General features: G+C 54.9%; 5 protein-coding genes across 5 annotated transcripts; 3 read left to right on the forward strand and 2 right to left on the reverse strand.

The window, feature by feature from the left end:
* Positions 1–650: 650 nt before the first annotated feature.
* On the forward strand, positions 651–1,063 carry KVR01_002328 (uncharacterized protein; the record flags this gene model as incomplete). The annotated part of the gene is made up of 2 exons (XM_044786483.1): positions 651–761; positions 950–1,063. 2 exons carry the CDS (start codon positions 651–653, stop codon positions 1,061–1,063), a joined length of 225 nt encoding a protein of 74 aa, XP_044647343.1.
* A 2,890-nt stretch (positions 1,064–3,953) lies between these two features.
* Positions 3,954–10,130, forward strand: KVR01_002740 (uncharacterized protein). The gene is made up of 2 exons (XM_044794935.1): positions 3,954–6,126; positions 6,191–10,130. The coding sequence occupies exons 1-2, from the start codon at positions 5,757–5,759 to the stop codon at positions 7,831–7,833; spliced, it is 2,013 nt and encodes a 670-aa protein (XP_044647755.1). The 5' UTR covers positions 3,954–5,756; the 3' UTR covers positions 7,834–10,130.
* A 1,475-nt stretch (positions 10,131–11,605) lies between these two features.
* On the reverse strand, positions 11,606–13,733 carry KVR01_002330 (uncharacterized protein; the record flags this gene model as incomplete). Its single annotated transcript, XM_044793773.1, has 5 exons — positions 11,606–11,991; positions 12,044–12,535; positions 12,592–13,032; positions 13,089–13,282; positions 13,339–13,733. 5 exons carry the CDS (start codon positions 13,731–13,733, stop codon positions 11,606–11,608), a joined length of 1,908 nt encoding a protein of 635 aa, XP_044647345.1.
* Positions 13,734–15,070: 1,337 nt separating this feature from the next.
* Positions 15,071–17,007, reverse strand: KVR01_003928 (uncharacterized protein). The gene is made up of 4 exons (XM_044794137.1): positions 16,908–17,007; positions 16,783–16,855; positions 15,377–16,704; positions 15,071–15,168 (listed from the first exon to the last, which is right to left on the reverse strand). Exons 1-3 carry the CDS (start codon positions 16,953–16,955, stop codon positions 15,800–15,802), a joined length of 1,026 nt encoding a protein of 341 aa, XP_044648943.1. The 5' UTR covers positions 16,956–17,007; the 3' UTR covers positions 15,071–15,168; positions 15,377–15,799.
* Positions 17,008–17,181: 174 nt separating this feature from the next.
* Positions 17,182–18,726, forward strand: KVR01_002994 (uncharacterized protein). Its single transcript, XM_044790863.1, has 2 exons — positions 17,182–17,714; positions 17,771–18,726. The coding sequence occupies exons 1-2, from the start codon at positions 17,331–17,333 to the stop codon at positions 17,873–17,875; spliced, it is 489 nt and encodes a 162-aa protein (XP_044648009.1). The 5' UTR covers positions 17,182–17,330; the 3' UTR covers positions 17,876–18,726.
* The last annotated feature ends 312 nt before the right edge of the window (positions 18,727–19,038 follow it).

Genomic DNA, 19,038 nt, shown 5'->3' on the forward strand with positions numbered 1-19,038 from the left:
TGACCCCTGGGTGAGGACATGTGCCGAGTGAGTCAGTCAGCCTTGAGCTGGCAGCGCGGTTATTGTGGATTTCTCATCTCACGAGGCCGACTGCGTGGCCCAACCGCGCGGCAAAGACACGCCCTCCTCACGGAGTGTACTAGTACGTTGCGTGCGCCTCTTTCGGTCACGTACGCACTGGGTCTCCCACCGCGCCTCGCCATTGCAAACGCTGGGTGCGGACACCTCTCGTAAACTGCATAACCCAATGTGTCCTGTGTGTCTAGGCTGGATCTAAACGCTAGGTCCCGTGTGCTAGGCCACCTGGGCAGAGAACTAATGCCTCGAAGGCTTTGTTTGAATGTCTCAGTCGCTTCCGGCCGTGGATTTACAGCGAGCACTGCAACGGAGATCGCGATCGTCTCCGAGGCCGCTCGATATCGGGCCCTGTTCTGCAATTCCTGAAGAGACTGGGCAAAAGTGACCCGTCCTGTGCCTCGTCTATAGTAGGGATGGGAGAGGTTGAGTCACAGGTGAGGCGGCTGTGATAGCATCAAGCACTAAGGGCATGCCTTGAGACTCGAATGACATGTGGACTGGCCTGTTTCGAGTTTGATAGCCGCCTAATCAGGTTCTCGAAGCTTTCCTGGCTTCGGCCACATGGCTCGCACATGACGGCAAGTTGTCTGCCTTGCCGATCACATTTCACTCGGATCTGGGTCGTGATAGAGGCAGCGGAATGCACGGCAAGGAACGGCAACACTGCCAGCCAGCCTGGCAAGGTCTGTCGCTGGGCACGCGGAGGCCGATTCACGTCCAACTCGAGACCGACCGGTTTGATGAATGGATTCAGCTTGGTCGAGACAACTGACGGACCATGGGCCCACAGGTGCACTTTTGGCGAACCTGTGAGCGAAGCCTCCCTCACACCCTGACACCCTGACACCCAAACACCACACTCTTGCACAAGGCAGGTATGCAACCATGGCGGAGCGGGGAAAAGGCTGGGGTTGACATGATTGGAGCACGTGTAACCGGGGCGGCATCTCCAAGTTTCGTGGTGCAGATACCATGTACCGGGTAGGCCGGGGCCACAAATCGGGGACAGCACTCCGGGGGGCCTGGCCGCAGCAGGTTGACGGGCTGTGAGTCCTCCTTGCTCCTGCAGTGACGTTCAAGCCGACGTGGGTGCTGAGCAGGTCACCCGATGATGGATGGATCAGGTGAAGCATCGTGAATCTTCTCGAAGGCGGTGGGGGAGGGCCGTGGGGGCGGCCGCTCCGCTCCTCTGCACAAGCACTCGGTCGCGGTCTCAGCCCACGGTGACGAACACCCAGGCAGGCCAGGCAGGCCAGGCAGGCCAGGCAGGCCAGGCGGGCTTGTGTAGGGCCCCGTCAGGCCCGTGTGGGGCGACCGCTACTGTTAGGACATCTGGAGCATTCCTGCAGCCGAGTGGGCCCATGAATGGCGTTGTGTCTCTGTGGGGTGCCAAACCTTGACTGGGCCTTGACCGGGAGAGACAGACATGCAGAAATGGGCCGAATCGCCCGCCGTAGCAGGCCTGAAGCCGATGTGAATGACTGGATGGCCAGCTGTGCCACAATTGCCTGGCGTCCAAGACACGGCCGTGGACAAAAGTGCCCTCGGTCACGGGGTATGATGATGATAATAATAATAATAATAATAATAATCGCACCATCTGGAGCCCCCAGGCCTGTGTGCTGCGTGACCGATGAGACAGCGGGCCAGGAAGAACAGCAACAAACGTTTTCCATGTTTTGAACATGTCAACAGAGGGACAACATCAAGGAGGCATGCGTAACTGATGCAGGTGCGGAGCGACCGGACACTGAACAACAGCACGTCACCCCAGCACCGTTGGCCCTCTGAGGCCGGGGTGGGGCAGGCGTCGGAAGCGCAGGTTTGTGATCGCCCTCGGGTGTATCACGACCAAGGGCGACTCTGGGGGTTGGGAGGCCATGCATGTGGTGATGAGAGTCGACAGGCAGACAGGCAGACAGGCAGGCCGCTCGTTCACCAGTTGGGCAGTTGGGGTGTGTGTGCCTGTGCTTCGGTAGCACGGAAAAGACCATACGACAGGGCAATAGGTAGTGGATGGCTACGGGGTATGCAGCGTGTGCATCATTGCCTGCACGTATAGACCCATAGACTCGACATGAGCGATAGCGAGGAAGCCATCCAACGGCCCAGTCCCCGACGGCTATTGTATCCACCGTGGGCCAAGGCTGTGTATGTGTGAGAGAGAGTGAGTGATGAAACTGCAGGATCGTTGATGCCAAATTTGGGAACGGATTACGACGATGGATGGGAATCTGCGTTGGAGGCAGCAGGGAGGGGCCGGTTCAGGTTGGGAGGGGGGAGCAGTCCCCATACCTACCTACCTAGGTACCTAGGTAGGTAGGTACAGTAGGTGCGCAGCCTCGGATGCTAACGGGTACCGCGAGCACGGCAGCACGGGCGCGGCGGCACGGCTGCAGCGAGAATTATTATTAGGGGCCGGCTGGGCTTAGACGGGGGCGAGGCGAGGCGAGGCGAGGGAGGGGCGGGGCTTAGGGCCTGGCCTGAGCTTTGGGCCGGATGATGATTATTATGACTACCCAGGCTGCCAGGAACCGACCCAGGTGCCAGGTGCCTAGGTATGTGATGAAAGATGCGTGATAGGAAGATGAGTGATGTTGGTGTTGGACACTCGGTACTCTGCCACTGTGCACCTCGGACAGTGCTAGTGCTGTTGGAGGCCACGAGAGAGACGACGGCCAGCCGCGCCACAACTCGACCACAGCCGACCACAATTCACTGAGCGGCGGACGAGGCTTTGTTTTGCATCTTGGGATGGTTTGTCGTGTGTCTGTGAGTGTGAGAGCAAGCAGCCGCGTGAGGTCATCGCAATTTCGCAGGTCCCGTATTGATGCTTCGTATTGCGCGTCTGTTCTCGTTCGGGTACATGACACATACAAACCACCACTCATCAAAGTCAATGTATGTGTGCTCTCCCGACAGGCGGTAGGCTTTACTCCGTACTTGGGCCGAATCCCACTTGCCCTACAGAGCACAGCACTTGAGGTCGACTGACTGCTGACGGAACAGATGGCTGGCTGGCTGGCTGGCTGGCTGGGCAGTTGATAGCTACCGTGGATGAGAGTGAGTAATAATGATGAGTGAGTGCGTGCCGCTGGTGGTTGGTTGCCAAGGGTCTCGGGGGAACAAGTCGGGTTCTCTGGGGACGGCATCCATGCTCCCTCTCCAACGGCCCCCTTCCCCTTCATCTCATTCTCGTCACCCATGATAACTCTTGTTGCGACCCTGGAAATTTCAATAAGCCGTTTCTCTCATCACCTTGGACGTCCCTGTGGATAAGTGCCCCCCCCCCCTCGCTGTTAAACACACAAGCAGGCGGGTTGATCAGGTACATGCAGAGCACCACAGTAGATGATGAAGCAAGGGCCTGCTGCATGTGTTGAGCGAGCGAGCGAGGCCGTGGCGTGTGCCGGCGCGCGTTGTGTGCTGGCGGCGGGCGTAGGTTTCTGTGCTGGAGGCAGACAGGACTCAGACGAGACAGAGAACAGTAAGAGTCATCTCTTTGTCAACCTTGCCGTCGATGAGATGAGATGCGCCTGCACCTGCAACCTGCAGAGACGGAGCTAGGCAGAAACGGGGCTGGCCTCGTTCTGCAGCTGCGAGCAAGCTGCACTGTAAGAAGTCGAGTGGCAGGGGGGGCTGGCAACCACGGCGCGCGAGAGGACAGGAGGATGGCAAGACGGACAGAGAGAGGTGGCCACTCCACTCCCACCTCTGGCTGCAGCCAATCGCCTGCCAGCTGATTGCGCACGCTAGTCTGATTACGGGCCGCCAAACGTCCATTCGCTCCTGCTCCTGCTGATGAGCAATGAGAGGGCCCCCCCCCTCGGCCCTGCCATGCTCGGAAGTACATGCGATGCACTACAAACCCGGCGGGCGCGGCAGGTACCCAGTCCGTGGATGCGTGGATGGGAAACGTGGGTGTGGGCAGTAATCTTCAAAACTGCTTCAGCGCCCGCGTCACAGCACATCCTGCGCTCCCCTTTCCCTTCCTTCCCCCCGCCATAGAGCAGTCAAGATGCTCGATTCCACCGTTTGAGAGATGCAGAGCGACTCGCTGTAGTCTGCTTGAGCATCTGGTTGACAGGTCGACGACTCTTCTCTCCTCATCATCTCATGGTTTCCGTCTAGTCCTTTGCGCACTGCTCTGCTGTTCGCCTCGTTGTGACCGGGCCCGCTCAGAACCTCTCCTCTCAGTCCTCTTCTCTCCTCCTTATTGCCAAATACCAAATACCCTGTCCTGTCCCTTCCCCGTCTCCTTGTGCGGCATTCATTTGCTCCTGCGAGGACAAAGGAAACAACAACAAAAAAAGTCAGGCCATCCACCGAAATTAATACCTTCTCGCCCGTGTGATCGACTCACTCTTCGCCCGCCTCCCTTACTTGTCTTTTCATTCTGTCCCAGCCGGGGCTTGGAAGCCGAGCCAACAAGAACGTCTTCTCTTTTTTTTCTGGGGGTGCTGCTGCTGCCCGGTGTTAGTCAGTCCTGGAGAGTCGGCCAAGGATCCCCAGCATCTCCTGTTTCGGACTCCCCTTTGGAGTCAGTCACAGCCCAAGGCCCTACGCACGCCCTGCGCACTCGCCACACAAGCCCAGCAAAGCCCAAGCCAGGCCCAAGACCTCAAAGACCCATTCTCAGGCTACCGCCTTCGCCCCCCAGCCCGTGTGACACTACAGGTCACTCTAGCCAGGTAGGTTTCCTCCGCCCTCCCGTTGGCTCCCCCCCTCCGGCAGTACACGCCGCAAGCCCAGCCCAGCCCAGCCCAGCCCATCCCTCGGACAGCCCACGCGCAACACAACCCCTGCCTGCCCTGCCTACCCTGCCTACCCAGCCTACCCAGCCAGCCTACCCAGGTACCAAGGCCCAAGCCTGCCTCTCTCTCCCTCTCCCTCATGGGCGGCAAAGGCCGGTTGCATATCCACCCACGCCGTCTTCGCCACTCTCCCTCCTATCACACGTCCGGAAGAGTCATCGAGAGACACGTAAAACGGCACGCCCACCTGCCACAACCCGTCATCGTGGCCATGGATACCTAAACCTCATCAATGCCCGGAGTGACCAACACACTGCCTGGCAGAGAATACACCATCCCCATCATCCTCACTCATATCCCGTCCTACAACCACCCATCGTCATACTCATCCCGTCTCGTCACCTGCCCTCCTCGCTCAGCCTGGCCTGCCACTGCCTAGAGCTGAGTCTTCCTTCTCGCCGGGCTTGCTAGGCTCCGGTCCTCGCTTTGAACACTCCCTTTCTCTTTGTGCCTTTGCCTCCCGGACAACAAGCAGTTACTCATGATTCAATAACAGCGCCGTCTGATGATATCCATTTAAACCCACTTCTCTTCCTCTTACTCTCGACGGCATGACATCGCCAGCAAACGGCGACTGCAGACGAAATACCGAAACCTTGCGGACCTCTTCATCCTCTCTCGTCTAGTCGGACTCGGCATCCACCGGCCATCCCTTTTGGAACACAGCCTCGCCCACTCACAACTCCACCAATCCTACTACACCAATTCCGACTAGTAATTTTCACGTGGCACACGATGGCTTCCGCATAAGGCTCTCTTGTTGGTTAGATATTGCTTGCGACTGGAAAACCCAGAGGCTCTATTCGCGCTCGAAATAGCCCGACGACGTTCCTCCCTCTTTTCCTCCGCCCAACTCAAATCAAGATGAAGCCTGCAGACGTCGACTCGCCGGTCTTCGTCCCAGCCTACCGAAATGTGTTATATACTTCTTCGCTAGCCTCCTCCGCAACGGCCTCCTCGGTCTCGGTATGTTCTGACGCATCGTCTCAACTATCCGCCGACTACTCCACAGCTTCCTCTTTTACCGAATACTCGGACTCTCTACCTCAGTCCCGGCCATCTCTCTCTCAGCAGAGCTCTTGTGCCTCCCTGAGGTCCACGAGCAGCATCCTGCCCCAGGTTCTGCGACAAAACCCCCGGCGGACTTCCAGCGGTGCGACATCCCGATCCGGCTGCCCACCCCCGTTGGTCAGACAGGTTGAGAGGAAGCACAACTTTGTCGACAATCTTGTCGGTAAGTGGTGATCCAGCACTACTACGCACTCCTCCGGCCCGCATTCTAATTGATCCCGCCTCAGATTCCTCCACTCAAATCGTCGAGGCCATCTGGCCAACGTCCTCTGTGGTATGCCGCGAGGAGACCAGCAACTCGAGCGTCTTGCCCCTGCGAACCTTCATCCAGGAGACCTTGCGCCGTTCTCGGACGAGCTACTCGACTCTGCAGGTCGCACTTTATTATTTAGTTTTGATCAAGGACCACCTCCCAGATCGCGACTTCACCATGGAACAGACAGATGACTGCCATGTCAGTCGCGCTCTGCAGTGTGGCCGCCGAATGTTCCTTGCGGCTTTGATTCTGGCCTCAAAATACTTGCAGGACAGAAACTATTCGGCCCGCGCCTGGAGTAAGATCTCAGGACTTGCCACGCACGAGATCAACCAGAACGAGATGGCTTTCCTTCTCGCGGTCAACTGGAACCTCCATGTCACCGAGGAAGTCTACAACCGCTGGACTGACTGTGTCATGAAGTACACGCCGTCTCAGCCGCCATCGCCTGGATCTGGTGTTGCCCTCGTTGAATTTGAGCATCAATGCGAGGACTTTAAGAGAATTATACTTCAGTTGAATGCCGACCTGGACAATTTGGAAGACATTGTGTCAGCCGGTGGATTTACTCCTGCGCCGTCTATGAGCCCAAGATCACTATCGCCGCGATCTGTCCTGGCTGCAGCCCAGGACAGTCCGAGGCGATACGATTGTGCCACACCGACGCCGAGAGCATACACTACTCTGAACACAATGGAACCCGCGCCGTCACCGGCTCACACTGTCGTGCGACTGCCGCCAACTTTTGGTCTGCTTCCCACCCCGCGTCTCACCCCACAGCCCAGTGCTGCCCGTGAGCCCTCACCCGGACTGGCAAGCCTGTCATACTGCTTTGGCAGGAGCTCTTCCATGAGCCTGGCAATGGGCGCAGCTAGCAACGTGCAGACGGAGCGGTGGCCAAGTACGTCCTCACCGCAGAACTACTACACGGCAACCCGCCGGTCTTCTCTCGCCAACTCGGTCTCTACACCATCTTCACCTGAGTCCATGATTTCGGACACGTCACGGACGTCTCGCTCTTCCTCAATCTCATCGGCGTCATCGCTTACCAGCGCGCCGCACACCAAGCTGGATGTGCTGGCGCGCTGCCGTTCTGCGAAGCTGTGCAGTGAGAGGTATGCGTCGAGGCCTACGATCGCGTCTGTACCCGAAGATTATGAAGAGACCATGACTTCTTCCCCGGAGTCCTACACTGGACCGGTGAGCAATGACTTGAGAGGCATGTCGTTTGAGGCGCTTGCAGCAAAGCGAGAAAGCGAGGTTGATGATGCCACCAACGACGCGGCTCGAGCCCTCCAGGAACTGCATGACAACTGGCGCCGTTCGCATGCTGCGCCTCCGCCGGCGACCTCCGCCCCCAAGGTCGGTTCCAAGCGAAGTCGACCCGTCTCAGTCGATCACGGCCTGCAGGATCATGTCCGTGGGATGCTGCGTGAGCAATATCCTCCGGCAGGCTCTGATGAAAGCTACCAGGTGTCGCTTCCAACGTCGTCACACGATGCCCGAAAGCGGATTTGTTGCTCAGCAGAAGCTGCGCAGTATAGCATCCCGTCTATGCATCCTGCCATGGGGGGTCTTGGAGGACCAGGGATGTGGCAGGGGATTTTGAATTAAATGATGACTTACCAGCTCATCGCCATACTACCATCACTATCACTTATATTTTCTTTTTCTATTTTTTTCCCTCACTAAAATAATGTGGATCATCAAATACTGTGCGTCGGCCGGCTGGGAGGAGGACTTGATACCATCGCCTTTCGCAGCATCCAAATCCATAGATCATTTGGATGGGCTGTCAAGGGCTCGGGGCTGAAAAGCGCGCCGTTGCGTTTTGCATTGGGAAGGTGTCAATTTGGGCTCATCTAGTAGGAATCCTGCATGGAATGGAAATGGGTGGTTGAACTGTGTACGATGAAGTGTGAAATAACTCTTGCTTTTCCTGTTTGAGCAATCATCTATCTGGCGGAGTTGATGGCTTGTAATTGGGAAGAGCAGCGTCTTGTGCGAGGCGTCCGGACGGGGTACGCTCTCTCGACACATTTGTCGGGACACATCCTACGGCAGGGCAAACGAGAGAAGACTGGACGGGAAGGAAGCGCAGAGCTGCGAAAGCAATAGCAAGGCAGCCAGCTTCGCTGACGAACCCCCTGATATCTCGAGTTCTCCTGTCGATACGCATGACGAAAGCCTGCACTGGACAAGATGAGACCCGATCAAATACTCCGCGATTTCCTTCAACAAAAGGCCATCTCGAGAGCGGTCGGTAATCATCGCCATGGCAGCAACAGCATCGATAGCATCGAGCTTCCGCCGTTTGCTACCCAGCAGCAGAGCAGAACAATTCAAGATTTAGGCAAAAGACAACCTTTCAAAACTTGAGGTCTTAATGAGTCCCCTTGAATTCCCAACGCTGCTACTCTCCGCATCTATAACACCGCGGCACCTTCTTCGGAACTGGTTCGAGCAAGCTGATGATCGGAGCCCGGAAGAGACTCTCACGCACCCCCAATGCCAACATCACCAGACTTGCACACAACTACGATGTAACACATGGTAAGCAGCAAACGCAGGTGCTCGCGGCCCGCACTGACAGTCCAGAATTTTGATCCCTACCCGATCATACAAACATCCAGCCTGTGGTCTGTCCGGTCAGGCGGGCGTGCTTCATCCTAGGCATCGCCGTCCGCCACACTTGGTATGCCGAGTGAGTCATCCCGCCCAAAATCACCCCAGCCTCCGTGATAGGACAAGTGGGAGCGCCCACCCCTCACAAACCGAGTGAAAACACTGGCTCGGACCATAGTGGCGCCCGCAACACCCTTGTGCCCTTCTGTTGGTTTCGAGTCCTTGTATCTGAGGTGGTGTTGGAATCAGCTGACCGCGATGGCGCTTCGAATTTATTTGGCTATCAGCACCAGCGGCGCACGAGTGGGCAAGCTCCGGATTCCGCTCGTTTGTCTCCCAAAGTTTCCTTCAAAAAGAGGTATGTTCCCCTAGAAGCTGATCTCCGGACAGAACGCTCTTGATACATTCGGATGAAGAGATCCCCGAATACCGCTGTATTATTCACGTGGATCCCACTGCGTGGGTGAGAATTACGTAGACACGTGAAAGGCTCTTGATCGTCGGAGTATCGTCGCGTCTCTTTGCCTCTAATTTGTCAGCTGATTATTGTACGGATGAGCAGAATGTGTGGGTCCGTCCTCGATCCTCCAGCCCGGATCTCTGGCAGGAGGAAGCTGTTCGAAACCTAAGTCCTCTCGTAGTCGCAGGCAGTGTGGCGTGCGTCAGCGAGACTCGGAGTGCATGTCAGAGAGGCAACGAGTGTTGCAGCTGTGTTCTGCCAGGTTTAGCGCTCTCTTAACCTTGGAATGTCAACATACTTCGATGCGCACACAGTTCGGGGGCGTGATGTACCAGGATAAATGCTTGGCTTCACAATAAGCAACCTTAGTTGGAAACCCTAGCTTGGTCTGCCAAACGGTCACCAGTATCAAACCCACGCCTTCAGGTTGTGGATATTCTCCTCTTGGCTTAACTACCATGGTTCCACCCTGTGCCGTAAGCACGATCGCATTGCGGAGTATCTTCACTTGGCTGCATCCGATGGCCCGGGCATGGCTTTCGTGTGAATTCTACCTGGGCATCCTTATTCCTCCCCGCTGCGTGTCAGACGGCTTGTAAGCATGATCTGGCAAGGTTCTCATCACAGGTTGTGGGGAGGGGGCGCGCAACAGCTCATGGGCCATGCGTGGTCTTCCATTAAATACATCCGCCCGTGCCACTGGCCGAAATTGCTTGGCTGTTGTCAAAGGGCTCGCATATGTCGAATGTAGTAGGTAGGTGGAGGGTAGATGGAAGTAAGTTGAGTCGTCGAGCCATCCATGCGCGATGTGACAGCCCATGTCTCTTTTTTTCTCTTGTCCTGATCGGCAGCTGTGTGTATGATCATATTGGCTCCAATCCTGTACAAGATGTCAGTCATGCTTCTGGCGGAGCAACGTGGGCCGAGGAGGTGCGAAGAGGAACTCCCGTCTGATGGGGTTAATGGAATCCTTGTGTAATGATCCCTACCGCAGGTTATTCCACAGAGATCCCACGTGTACTGTTACCGTACCACCACCTCAACTTCCCTCGTCGAGGAAGGGTGCCCGGAATATGTAGACCGGCCCCGTCGGCTCATCCCGCGCAATCTCTCTGCACGGGGGATTATCTTCCAGCCTCAACACCTTTGTTCGACCAGAATGGTTTCTTGGCATCTATCCAACAGGGCACTAACTAGTATTGCCCGTCTTGTTCGTACATGTAGTCGTGAGTTGCCCCGAAATCAAGTTTCGAAAGACTTACGAGGCCGAGGCTCATAGTTGCATGCTTTTTTCTGCTTCTCCTTTTGGCAGCCAGCCAGCCATCTGGTATCTCGTAAGGCCTGGTGACGAGACCACCTGTGTGTGTTTGCAGCGCGCGAGGGAAGACGTCTTCAGTGATGGAGCAGCATTTCGAATGCCCGGGGAACCATTGCCGGGAACTCCAAGGGCAATTTCTGTAACAGGAAGTTAAGATACTGACCCTGGGGCATCCTCTGGATGACGACCAGCGTGTGTCTGTATGTGCACTTCGTCTTCTACTCAACTGTTACAGAGGCTACCGGGGTAGCTAGGTGGACCTGACAGTACCTAGGTACTTCTAGTGATGAAACACGGCGATAATTCAATCAAATACATGAAGTGACGCGTACGCCCTGTACATTTGAAATCTGTTGACAGATACACGCGCAATCTTCAAGAATGGACCGCGAGATGCAGAGTGCCGCCCAGAAGATTCATTCAGAGAAGCGCAGTATTATTCCGCAAAATTCGGTGCCTCGGTATCATGTCTGCGGTGGCAGACTGGTTTTTTCTCTGCGTCATTATTTAGTGTCAGCTATTTCTCAGTCGATCGAGGTTAAGCGCATTCACAACCTTCGGGGATGGAGTGGAAGTAACTTGTGTGGCCGGCTCACGCAACACAATCGATGTTATGGAGCATCACGCACTTCTAAAAGCCGGAGGCAAATACGGAGGAAAACATACTGATCGTCACTAAATGAAGGACACAAATTGAATCCAGGCTTTTGATCAACTATCAAAGATGCTAGTCTACTTGCAGATGTAAACAGATCTGACCGCACATGACAGGTGACGTGCTGCATGCCGAATCAGACTGCCGACCAGACCGGTCATTAGTATCCTCGCGAAGTATCTATCATCCTCAACAAGCTCCCCGTGAAGCCGAAACCAGAAGATCGGACAATGTCCATCACAAACGAGCCTCACCCATGAAGACCAAGGAATCATCCCAGCACAGTACATGCTGTCATGTTGAGGGGGCAGAAGCAAGACTGACTTCCTTACCAGCCGCCACCGCCAGTGGAGGCACCTCCAGCCTCCCAGCCAGAAGAAGCAGCCGCAGAAGTATTGGCATCTGCTCCCCAGGTATTTCCGGCCTCAACTCCTGCGGTAGAAGTCTCAGTCGCACCTCCCCAGGCGTCGCCGGAGTCACCGCCAGCGTTGTCGCCCCAGGCGCCCGCGTCCATGCCACCCAAATCGTCATCCTGCTCCGAGGGGAACTGAAGGTTCTCAAGCTCCTCGCCCTCAGGCATAAACTGCTGAAGGAACTCCGGGACGGTCTGCTTGGTCTCCAGGAGAGTTCGAACCAGGACCGGAGCCAGGGGCTCATCTCGCTCCGTGTAGAACGAGGTGGCCAAACCTCGGTTGCCGATGCGACCGGTGCGACCTGTAGAATGTTAGGTATCATAAACACAATGATTAAGAGTCAGAGAGCTTACCGATGCGGTGGGTGTACTCCTCGATACCACCATGATCGTTGCTGGGAAGGTCAAAGTTGATGACGTGGCAGACATTGCGGACATCAATGCCACGAGCAGACACACCAGTGGCAATCATAATGGGCATAGTACCTTTGCGAAAGGCGCGCATGGCATCCTCGCGCTCCAGCTGGGTACGGTCTGCATGAATCGAGGTGCAGGGCAGGCCGCGGTTGAACAGAAAATCATCCAGCTCGTCCGCAGTGCGCTTGTTGTTCACAAAGATAAGAGTACGCGCGGGAGGCATCGAGTGAAGGAGGTCATACATGGCCTGACGCTTCATAGAAGGATCAGTCTGCACAACACTCTGGACGATGTTGTCGTTCGCACGTCCTGCACGACCGACGCGGAATCGCACGTGCTCAGTGGCAAGATGAGTCATTGCGAGCTCTCGAACACGCTTGGGAAAGGTAGCAGAGAAGAGGAGGTACTGGATGTTTCCCTCTTCCTGCTCTGTGTAGAGCGTTAGCAAGTTCGGCGTGAGAACATCCAGTTGCGGAGAGACTTACCACCACCACCGAGGATCCGTCCAAAATCCTCCCTCCAGTCGTCATGTAGCATCTCATCAGCCTCATCAATAACCATGAATTTGAGACGACGGAGAGTCAAATTCTGTGGCCGATCGATGAAATCCAGGAGACGGCCGGGCGACGCAACAAGGATATCGCAGCCCTTACTGAGCTGGTCAATCTGGTCCCGAATGGGACCACCACCATAGATCACGCAGGGGCGCAGCATGCTCCGGTAACAGAACTTGCGAGCCTCCATGAAGATCTGGATGGCAAGCTCACGTGTTGGAACCACGATGCAGACGAGTGGCTCGGCACGGACAGGCGGGTCGATGCCTGGCTGGTAGGTGGCCGGGTTGGGACGCGGAGCAGCAAGTTTCTTCGCCTTTCCCATGAGCTTGTTCAGGATGGGGATAAGGTAGGCCGCGGTCTTGCCAGAACCTTGAGACCATGTCAAACCTTGCTGATAGAATGTGTTGGTGACAAGGGAATCTTACCAGTTTGAGCGATGCCAATGACATCGTGACCACGAGAAATAGCTGGAATGCAGTATTTCTGAATTGGGGTTGGCACGTTGTACAGCGACATCTCAATGTTCTTCATCATTGCCGGGTGCAGACCAGCATCGCTGAACTTCTCAATGGGGTGGATCTGAACAGGACCCTCCATCTCAAGGTCCACAGGAGCCATGCTGTGGAGAGCTGTGAGCCAAGTAATAGCGGTCGAAGAAATGGTTGGGAAACGCACCTGTTGAAATCGATGCCCGATGGCAGCTCACGCTTGTCGGCAGGACCAAAAAGCTCCTCCTCGAGCTCGGGGAACTCAGGTCCGATGTCTCCCTCCTCACCGTCCCAGTGATAAACGCGCTTGTTTCCGTCAAAATCGCCGCCACGGGAATCAGCATACTGGTCGTAGTCGTACTTCTGGGATGGCGCCCATCCACCGCTGACGTTGCCCTCGGTAGCAGAGCCATCATCGGCAGCCTGAGCTGCCGGGCCATCGGTATGAGGACCACCAGAGTCAACGTTGGCATCAGGCAGGGCGTTCGCCATGGTGCCCGTGTCGAATGCTCCGTTGTTCTGCTGTTGAGCAGAGCCCCAGCCGGAGCCAGAGGCATCCTGAGCACCCCAGCCAGAGGACATGTTGGGTGACAAGGAGTGGGCTGTCTGAATTAAGGAAAGAGATGAGCAAACAACGAAGGCAGGACGAGAGTTTGGAGCGGGGCAGTGTTGTGATACTGATGAAAGAGTGATGAAAAGGCCAAAGGGAGAAAAGTGTAAGGATGAGCGCGAAGGGAAGTGCAGAGAAAGCGGCAAACGAAATATAGGGGAGGAAGACCAAAGATCACGTTACAAAGTGAGAAGGAAAGAGGGGAGGATATCTTACCAGAGAGTCAACGGTTGCTGAAATTGCAGTTTCAGGCACACAACTGCGGGAAGAGTCAGATCACAGAACTGGAAAGGTTGTTAGTACTGGGCAGGTAGTAGGGCTGGAGTGGAACTGGAGGGCAGAGGTGATCGGTGACGAAGTTGGTATGCAAAGCCAGGCAGCAGGGTTTTACCAAGGGCTTGGTGGAGAGAATGATGGAAGACAAACCAACTGTGGGACTGGAAAATCCTAACAGGCGTATTGTGGGAAAAGTCCTGAAGGAAGGGAAGTAGGACAAAGACTTTGTGGTGTGTTCAGAAGAAGGAGAACCAGGAAAATGGCGGGCTTGTCAAGACAAATGAAGGGTGGGTTTTCAGGAAGAAGTTGACCGGACAGATGGAAGTAAAAGTAGGGTACTGGAGACAACAGCATACCTGGGGAGTGACAGGGGAGACGTCTGATTGTAGGCAATGCTTGAGGAAAGGAAGAGAGCCAGGGCAGTAATCAGCTCCAGACAGGATGGCCTCGCACCCAAGATGTGGCAGTGAAAGGAAGTCGTGGCAAAAATAAGAGGGCAGGTGCCTGGATAAACACAAGGCATCACACGTGCCTGCTTGTTTCGATTCTGTGAAGCAAATGTGCCGGTAATGTATGCACGTACTGGTCTGGGAGCTTCCCTCTTGGGGAGAACTGCGGAGGTCAAACAAGAGCTGCCTCTTTCGATGCTGGTGGATGGAAGAGAGGCAAGAGGGCAAGGTTTGACAGGTCGAATGGGGAGATGGGGAATCAATGGACCAGGCAGACCTTGGGCTGCTGGTGGCTGCTGATGGTGAAGAGGGTTGGTTCCAGTGTTGATAGTTGCAAACCGGGTTCAAGGTGAGGAGGGATGACGAGTGCTTGCCCACAAAGACTAATCACAACAAGAAAACACAAGCTGCTTACCTGAAACTGATGGTCAAGCACCAAAGAACTGTTGCTGGTGATGCTCGGCAGTGTGGACGACCTGCTTCTCGAGGGCGAAGTCAAATCCTGGAGGGGAGTTGGGAAGAAAGAAAGTTGAAGTGGGAAGACACAAGCTGGTGTTGGGTTTTGTGCAAGGCTGTAGCAGGAGGCAGGTCACTGTGGGTCTGGGCAAGAGCTGGCAGAGCTGGTACCTAGTACCTGAACAATAGGTCTGGAGGGGAGGTGGAAGGTGGAAACTGAGTTGGCCTGAGTGAGAGGACGGTTGACTGAGCTTTGGGTGCTGAGACGATGAGCAGCTTTAGGCACGTTCTTGTCCATCCAATTGTGCTTTTAGGGCCTTCAGGTCCTTAAGAAGAAGACCGAATGTGGTAAGGGTGAAGGAGAGGAGACCCGGGTATTGGGCCACAGCAAGTGGGGAGTGTCCAGGGAAGGTGTGTTCCGGGCTGGGACTTACCCTTTGTACAAAACCTGACCAAGCAGACAGCACCTTTGAGACTAATGACCTGATACCCTGCGTAAATAGATGCCGGAGGATGAATTCCCCAATGCCTGGCTAGTGAAACCACGACGCGAAGACGGCTTTGCGTTGGGTGAGGCAATTTGGGACGACGGGAGAGGAAGCCTAGACAGTAACAGGACATTACACAAGTTTCAATTCCTATGAAAACTCCCAGGGCTTGTAAAGTGAGGACTTGTCTAGAGGCACGTACAAAAAAATTCACATACGTCAGGAATAGCGGAATCAAAGATGCATCATCATTGAAATGAATGCTGTATGAGGGTGGATACGCATACCTGACCCTATGAACATTTCCACAGCTGCAAGGCACTATACACGTGATCACCTTGCTGCGTCAACCTTAAAAGCGACCACCGATCACCAGTCCAATTCCTCGAGCTCGTCGTGTTCATATCCCTTGAAGCCCTCCTCCAGGGCCTTAGCCAAGTCCGTGGCCGCCCGTCCTGCTGGTCCACCCTCCACACTCGCCTGCACAGTCTTCTTCTCCATGGTATCTTTCAAGGGCCACAGAGCACGTAGCCTCGATTCTGTGTCTGCGCAAATCTCGCCATCCTGCGGCGGGCCAAACAGCTGCAGATAGCCGAATGGGTTCGGCCCCTCAGGCAGCCTGTAGACCTGGTCCCAGTACTGAGTATCAGTCCATGGCTTTACTGGCGGTGGCTTCTGCAGGCCCAGCTGGATGAACCTGGCCAGGGCTGCCATCTGGTGCGCGTACGCGGACCCGCCCTTGTCCGCCCCAAATGTCGTCTTCGGCGCGGAGCTCCAGCCTTTACCGGCGGCGGTGGCGGATGTCGTGGCAGCGTTCCTCCAGCCCATCATCGCCACGAAAGCATCGAGGGTCTTGGTCCAGCCGCCGGCAAGTTCCAAGAGCTGGTCAACCGCGACATCGAGTAGCCAGTCCATGAACTTGAGCGCGTCGTCCCTTACCTCGGCCGAGAGGTGCAGCATCCCTAGGCGGACCCATTTGACGACCTTATCCGCATGAGGCTGAATCTCGTAGTATGGGATTGCCTGGAACAGTTTCAGGAGACTGCTGCGGATGGCTGACGAACTATCGGTGATCAGTGGCAACAATTTGTCGAGAAGAACGTATGCACCGACTGGGTTCTTTGGCGGTGTTGACGTGAGCTGGCTGACGAGGTGTGAGAGGGCCTCGCGCCGTTGTTTGTCAGTCCTGGAGGTGGCTAACGACAGGTTGTGCTTGAATAAAGCAACATCGTCAGGGGCTGTCTCCGAGAGGGACTGTTGGTTGACCACAATAGCTGTCATCATCGTCAGCATCCCTTCTCCCAGCTACCATCCTGAGGAGTTCTCGCCTGCACACGGCGGGTGATGCGTACATTTTGACTGGAAGCTCGTATCTGTAAAATTTGAAGACTTCGGCTTTGCCTTGCCGACCTTCAACTTGGGTTTCTGCTCAAGATGTTAGGACTGATGGATCCCGTATTTCCTGGATGAGACATGCCTGAAAGTCCTTCTTCTTTTCCTTCTTCTTCCTAGCGCTTGAGCCCATTTTGACTTCATTGGAACAAGGTCAGTCTCGGGCATTTATATCTTGATTGCACGCAACGCGGGATATTCACTTACCTCGTCGGTGCAGAGAAATCTTCAGTGAAGTTGAGAGCAAGACCAAATTGGGCAAAGGCGGTGAAGGCCGAGAACGGGCAGGAACCGTCTTTGGGGAACCCGGTAAGTGCTCCCCGAAAGACCGATTTGGCTGTCTTCGGTAAACAAAACAAGGCCCACACCCTTTCTAGGACGTACTCGCGCAAGACTTGTCCTCGATATACCCGCGAAGCTGGAATCGAGTGCAACTATCTTCCAGAATGGCAGATGTGAACACGGTACGCAGAGAGCTCGGACTGCCATTTCTTCAGTTGCGCAAGCAATGCCTCCGCGCGGCGCTAACCCCTGCCCCCGCGACTCGCAGAGCAACGGCGCCGATGCGCTCGAGGAAACCCTCAGCCGACTATCCAAGAAGCCCGGCGTGAAAGCGACGATTGCCCTTGATCGAGCCTCGGGAACAATTCTCAAGACGGCGGGCCACATATCGTCGTTGCGAACATCTTCCCAACAACAAGACCCGCAGTCGTCAACGGCTGCCGCCACCGCCAGCTCGCTTTCCGCGTCTACCACAGATGTCCCAGCCTCGTCTGGAAGCGCTGCGGCAGCTGGCACGGGCAGCGAGACGCAAGGAGCCGAAGAACTGGCGTCGATGGTATGGGCATTTGTGAATTCGGCCGGCGGTCTGGTGCATGGCCTCGATACGGAGGTAATTACTACAATCCCATGGTCGGGGGATGCGCACAGTGCTGACAGTCAGACCAGGATGAGTTGAAGCTGCTTCGAGTGCGCACCAAGAAGCAGGAGCTCGTTATCGTCCCCGACGCGAAATACCTGCTGATCGTAATACATGAGACTCCGGCGGCTTGAGCGGACGGTTAGCCAGGTCGCCGACACGGCGGCCCTTTCATTGATGCGAGATCGCAGGAGGGCCACAACGCGTCTCCCTTGGCTGAGATGTCACTTGAGACACACCGCTCATTCAAGCTGAATCACCCACTTATGTGAGGACCACAGTCAAGTACCGACAGGACCGCACAGAGAACGAGCATATACGTCCCAGTGGCCGCCGTTGCGTGCATTGCATGCAATGCGTAGACAAGATTTCGGCACAGATTCTGCAGGTCGAACGTCTGATGTGACTGTAGATCTGATAAATCTCGGATCATATATTTGGACGTGCCTAGCCGCACAGCTCATCACAACCGGTGGCAGCCGGCATGGTGTGCATGCCGCATATAGCACGGAGGGTACGTAAGGAACATAAGTGTGCAGAGGCAGAACCTCGACGAGAGCGACAGCTGTTTCAGATCGATGGAACGACGGCGAGTATTGTTGAGAAACAAGCAAATTGCCGACCTCGCAGGTAACACACGCTTATTGGCTTCCGACTTGCACCTGGCTGCATCAATGCCATACGCTCTGCGAGCACGCAGTTGGTTGTTCAGATGGGCTGGGTATTGTCAACCAGGAGGCCTTGCAGGGTAGTAAAGCTTGACCCTGGATGATTGACTGTCGGGTCGGGTGTTGGCAAGTGATTGCTAGTGGAGCACTTGTGAACGCCATGTACGGGGTACAGTGGTGAAGTGGATTTATGCCAATTGGCTGCTGGCATACAGACCACCTGGCCAAAAGAAGAGAATCCCTAATCTCTAATTACCTAGGTAGCTATACATAACAGCTTATAAGCCTATATTATTATTTTCCTACTATATCTATCTAAGAGGTGTTAATATTATATTTTAAATGAAAGTAAAAATAGTTATTTTAAAATTAAAGTTTTAAAATACTATTAAATAAACTTATTTAAAAAAGTTTTAAATATTATAATAAAATTAAGAGGTAGAAAAAAAGAAGAAGTAGTAAAGAAGAAAAAAATAAGAAAGAAAGCTAAAAGTAGGAAGGTAGAATAGTAGGTCAGACGGTAGTAGATATAATGAGCACAAGTTTTGAGATATTTGTTGCCTGGACCCCTGCAGCGCACCGCAAACCATCTGCAGCTGCTAGCGACCCCCAAACAGAAAACCTTGGAA

The sequence above is a fragment of the Diaporthe batatas genome (assembly GCF_019321695.1).
Source record: "Diaporthe batatas strain CRI 302-4 chromosome Unknown Contig00003, whole genome shotgun sequence".
NCBI lineage: Eukaryota > Fungi > Ascomycota > Sordariomycetes > Diaporthales > Diaporthaceae > Diaporthe > Diaporthe batatas.

Coding starts and splice junctions, on each gene's coding strand:
- KVR01_002740 (XM_044794935.1), top strand. CDS start 5,757: ATGAAGCCTGCAGACGTCGACTCGCCGGTCTTCGTCCCAGCCTACCGA. Junction 6,127..6,190: donor CTTTGTCGACAATCTTGTCG/GTAAGTGGTGAT, acceptor ATCCCGCCTCAG/ATTCCTCCACTCAAATCGTC.
- KVR01_003928 (XM_044794137.1), bottom strand. CDS start 16,955: ATGGGCTCAAGCGCTAGGAAGAAGAAGGAAAAGAAGAAGGACTTTCAG. Junction 16,856..16,907: donor AAAAGAAGAAGGACTTTCAG/GCATGTCTCATC, acceptor CATCTTGAGCAG/AAACCCAAGTTGAAGGTCGG. Junction 16,705..16,782: donor TACGAGCTTCCAGTCAAAAT/GTACGCATCACC, acceptor CGATGATGACAG/CTATTGTGGTCAACCAACAG.
- KVR01_002994 (XM_044790863.1), top strand. CDS start 17,331: ATGCCTCCGCGCGGCGCTAACCCCTGCCCCCGCGACTCGCAGAGCAAC. Junction 17,715..17,770: donor TGCATGGCCTCGATACGGAG/GTAATTACTACA, acceptor CAGTCAGACCAG/GATGAGTTGAAGCTGCTTCG.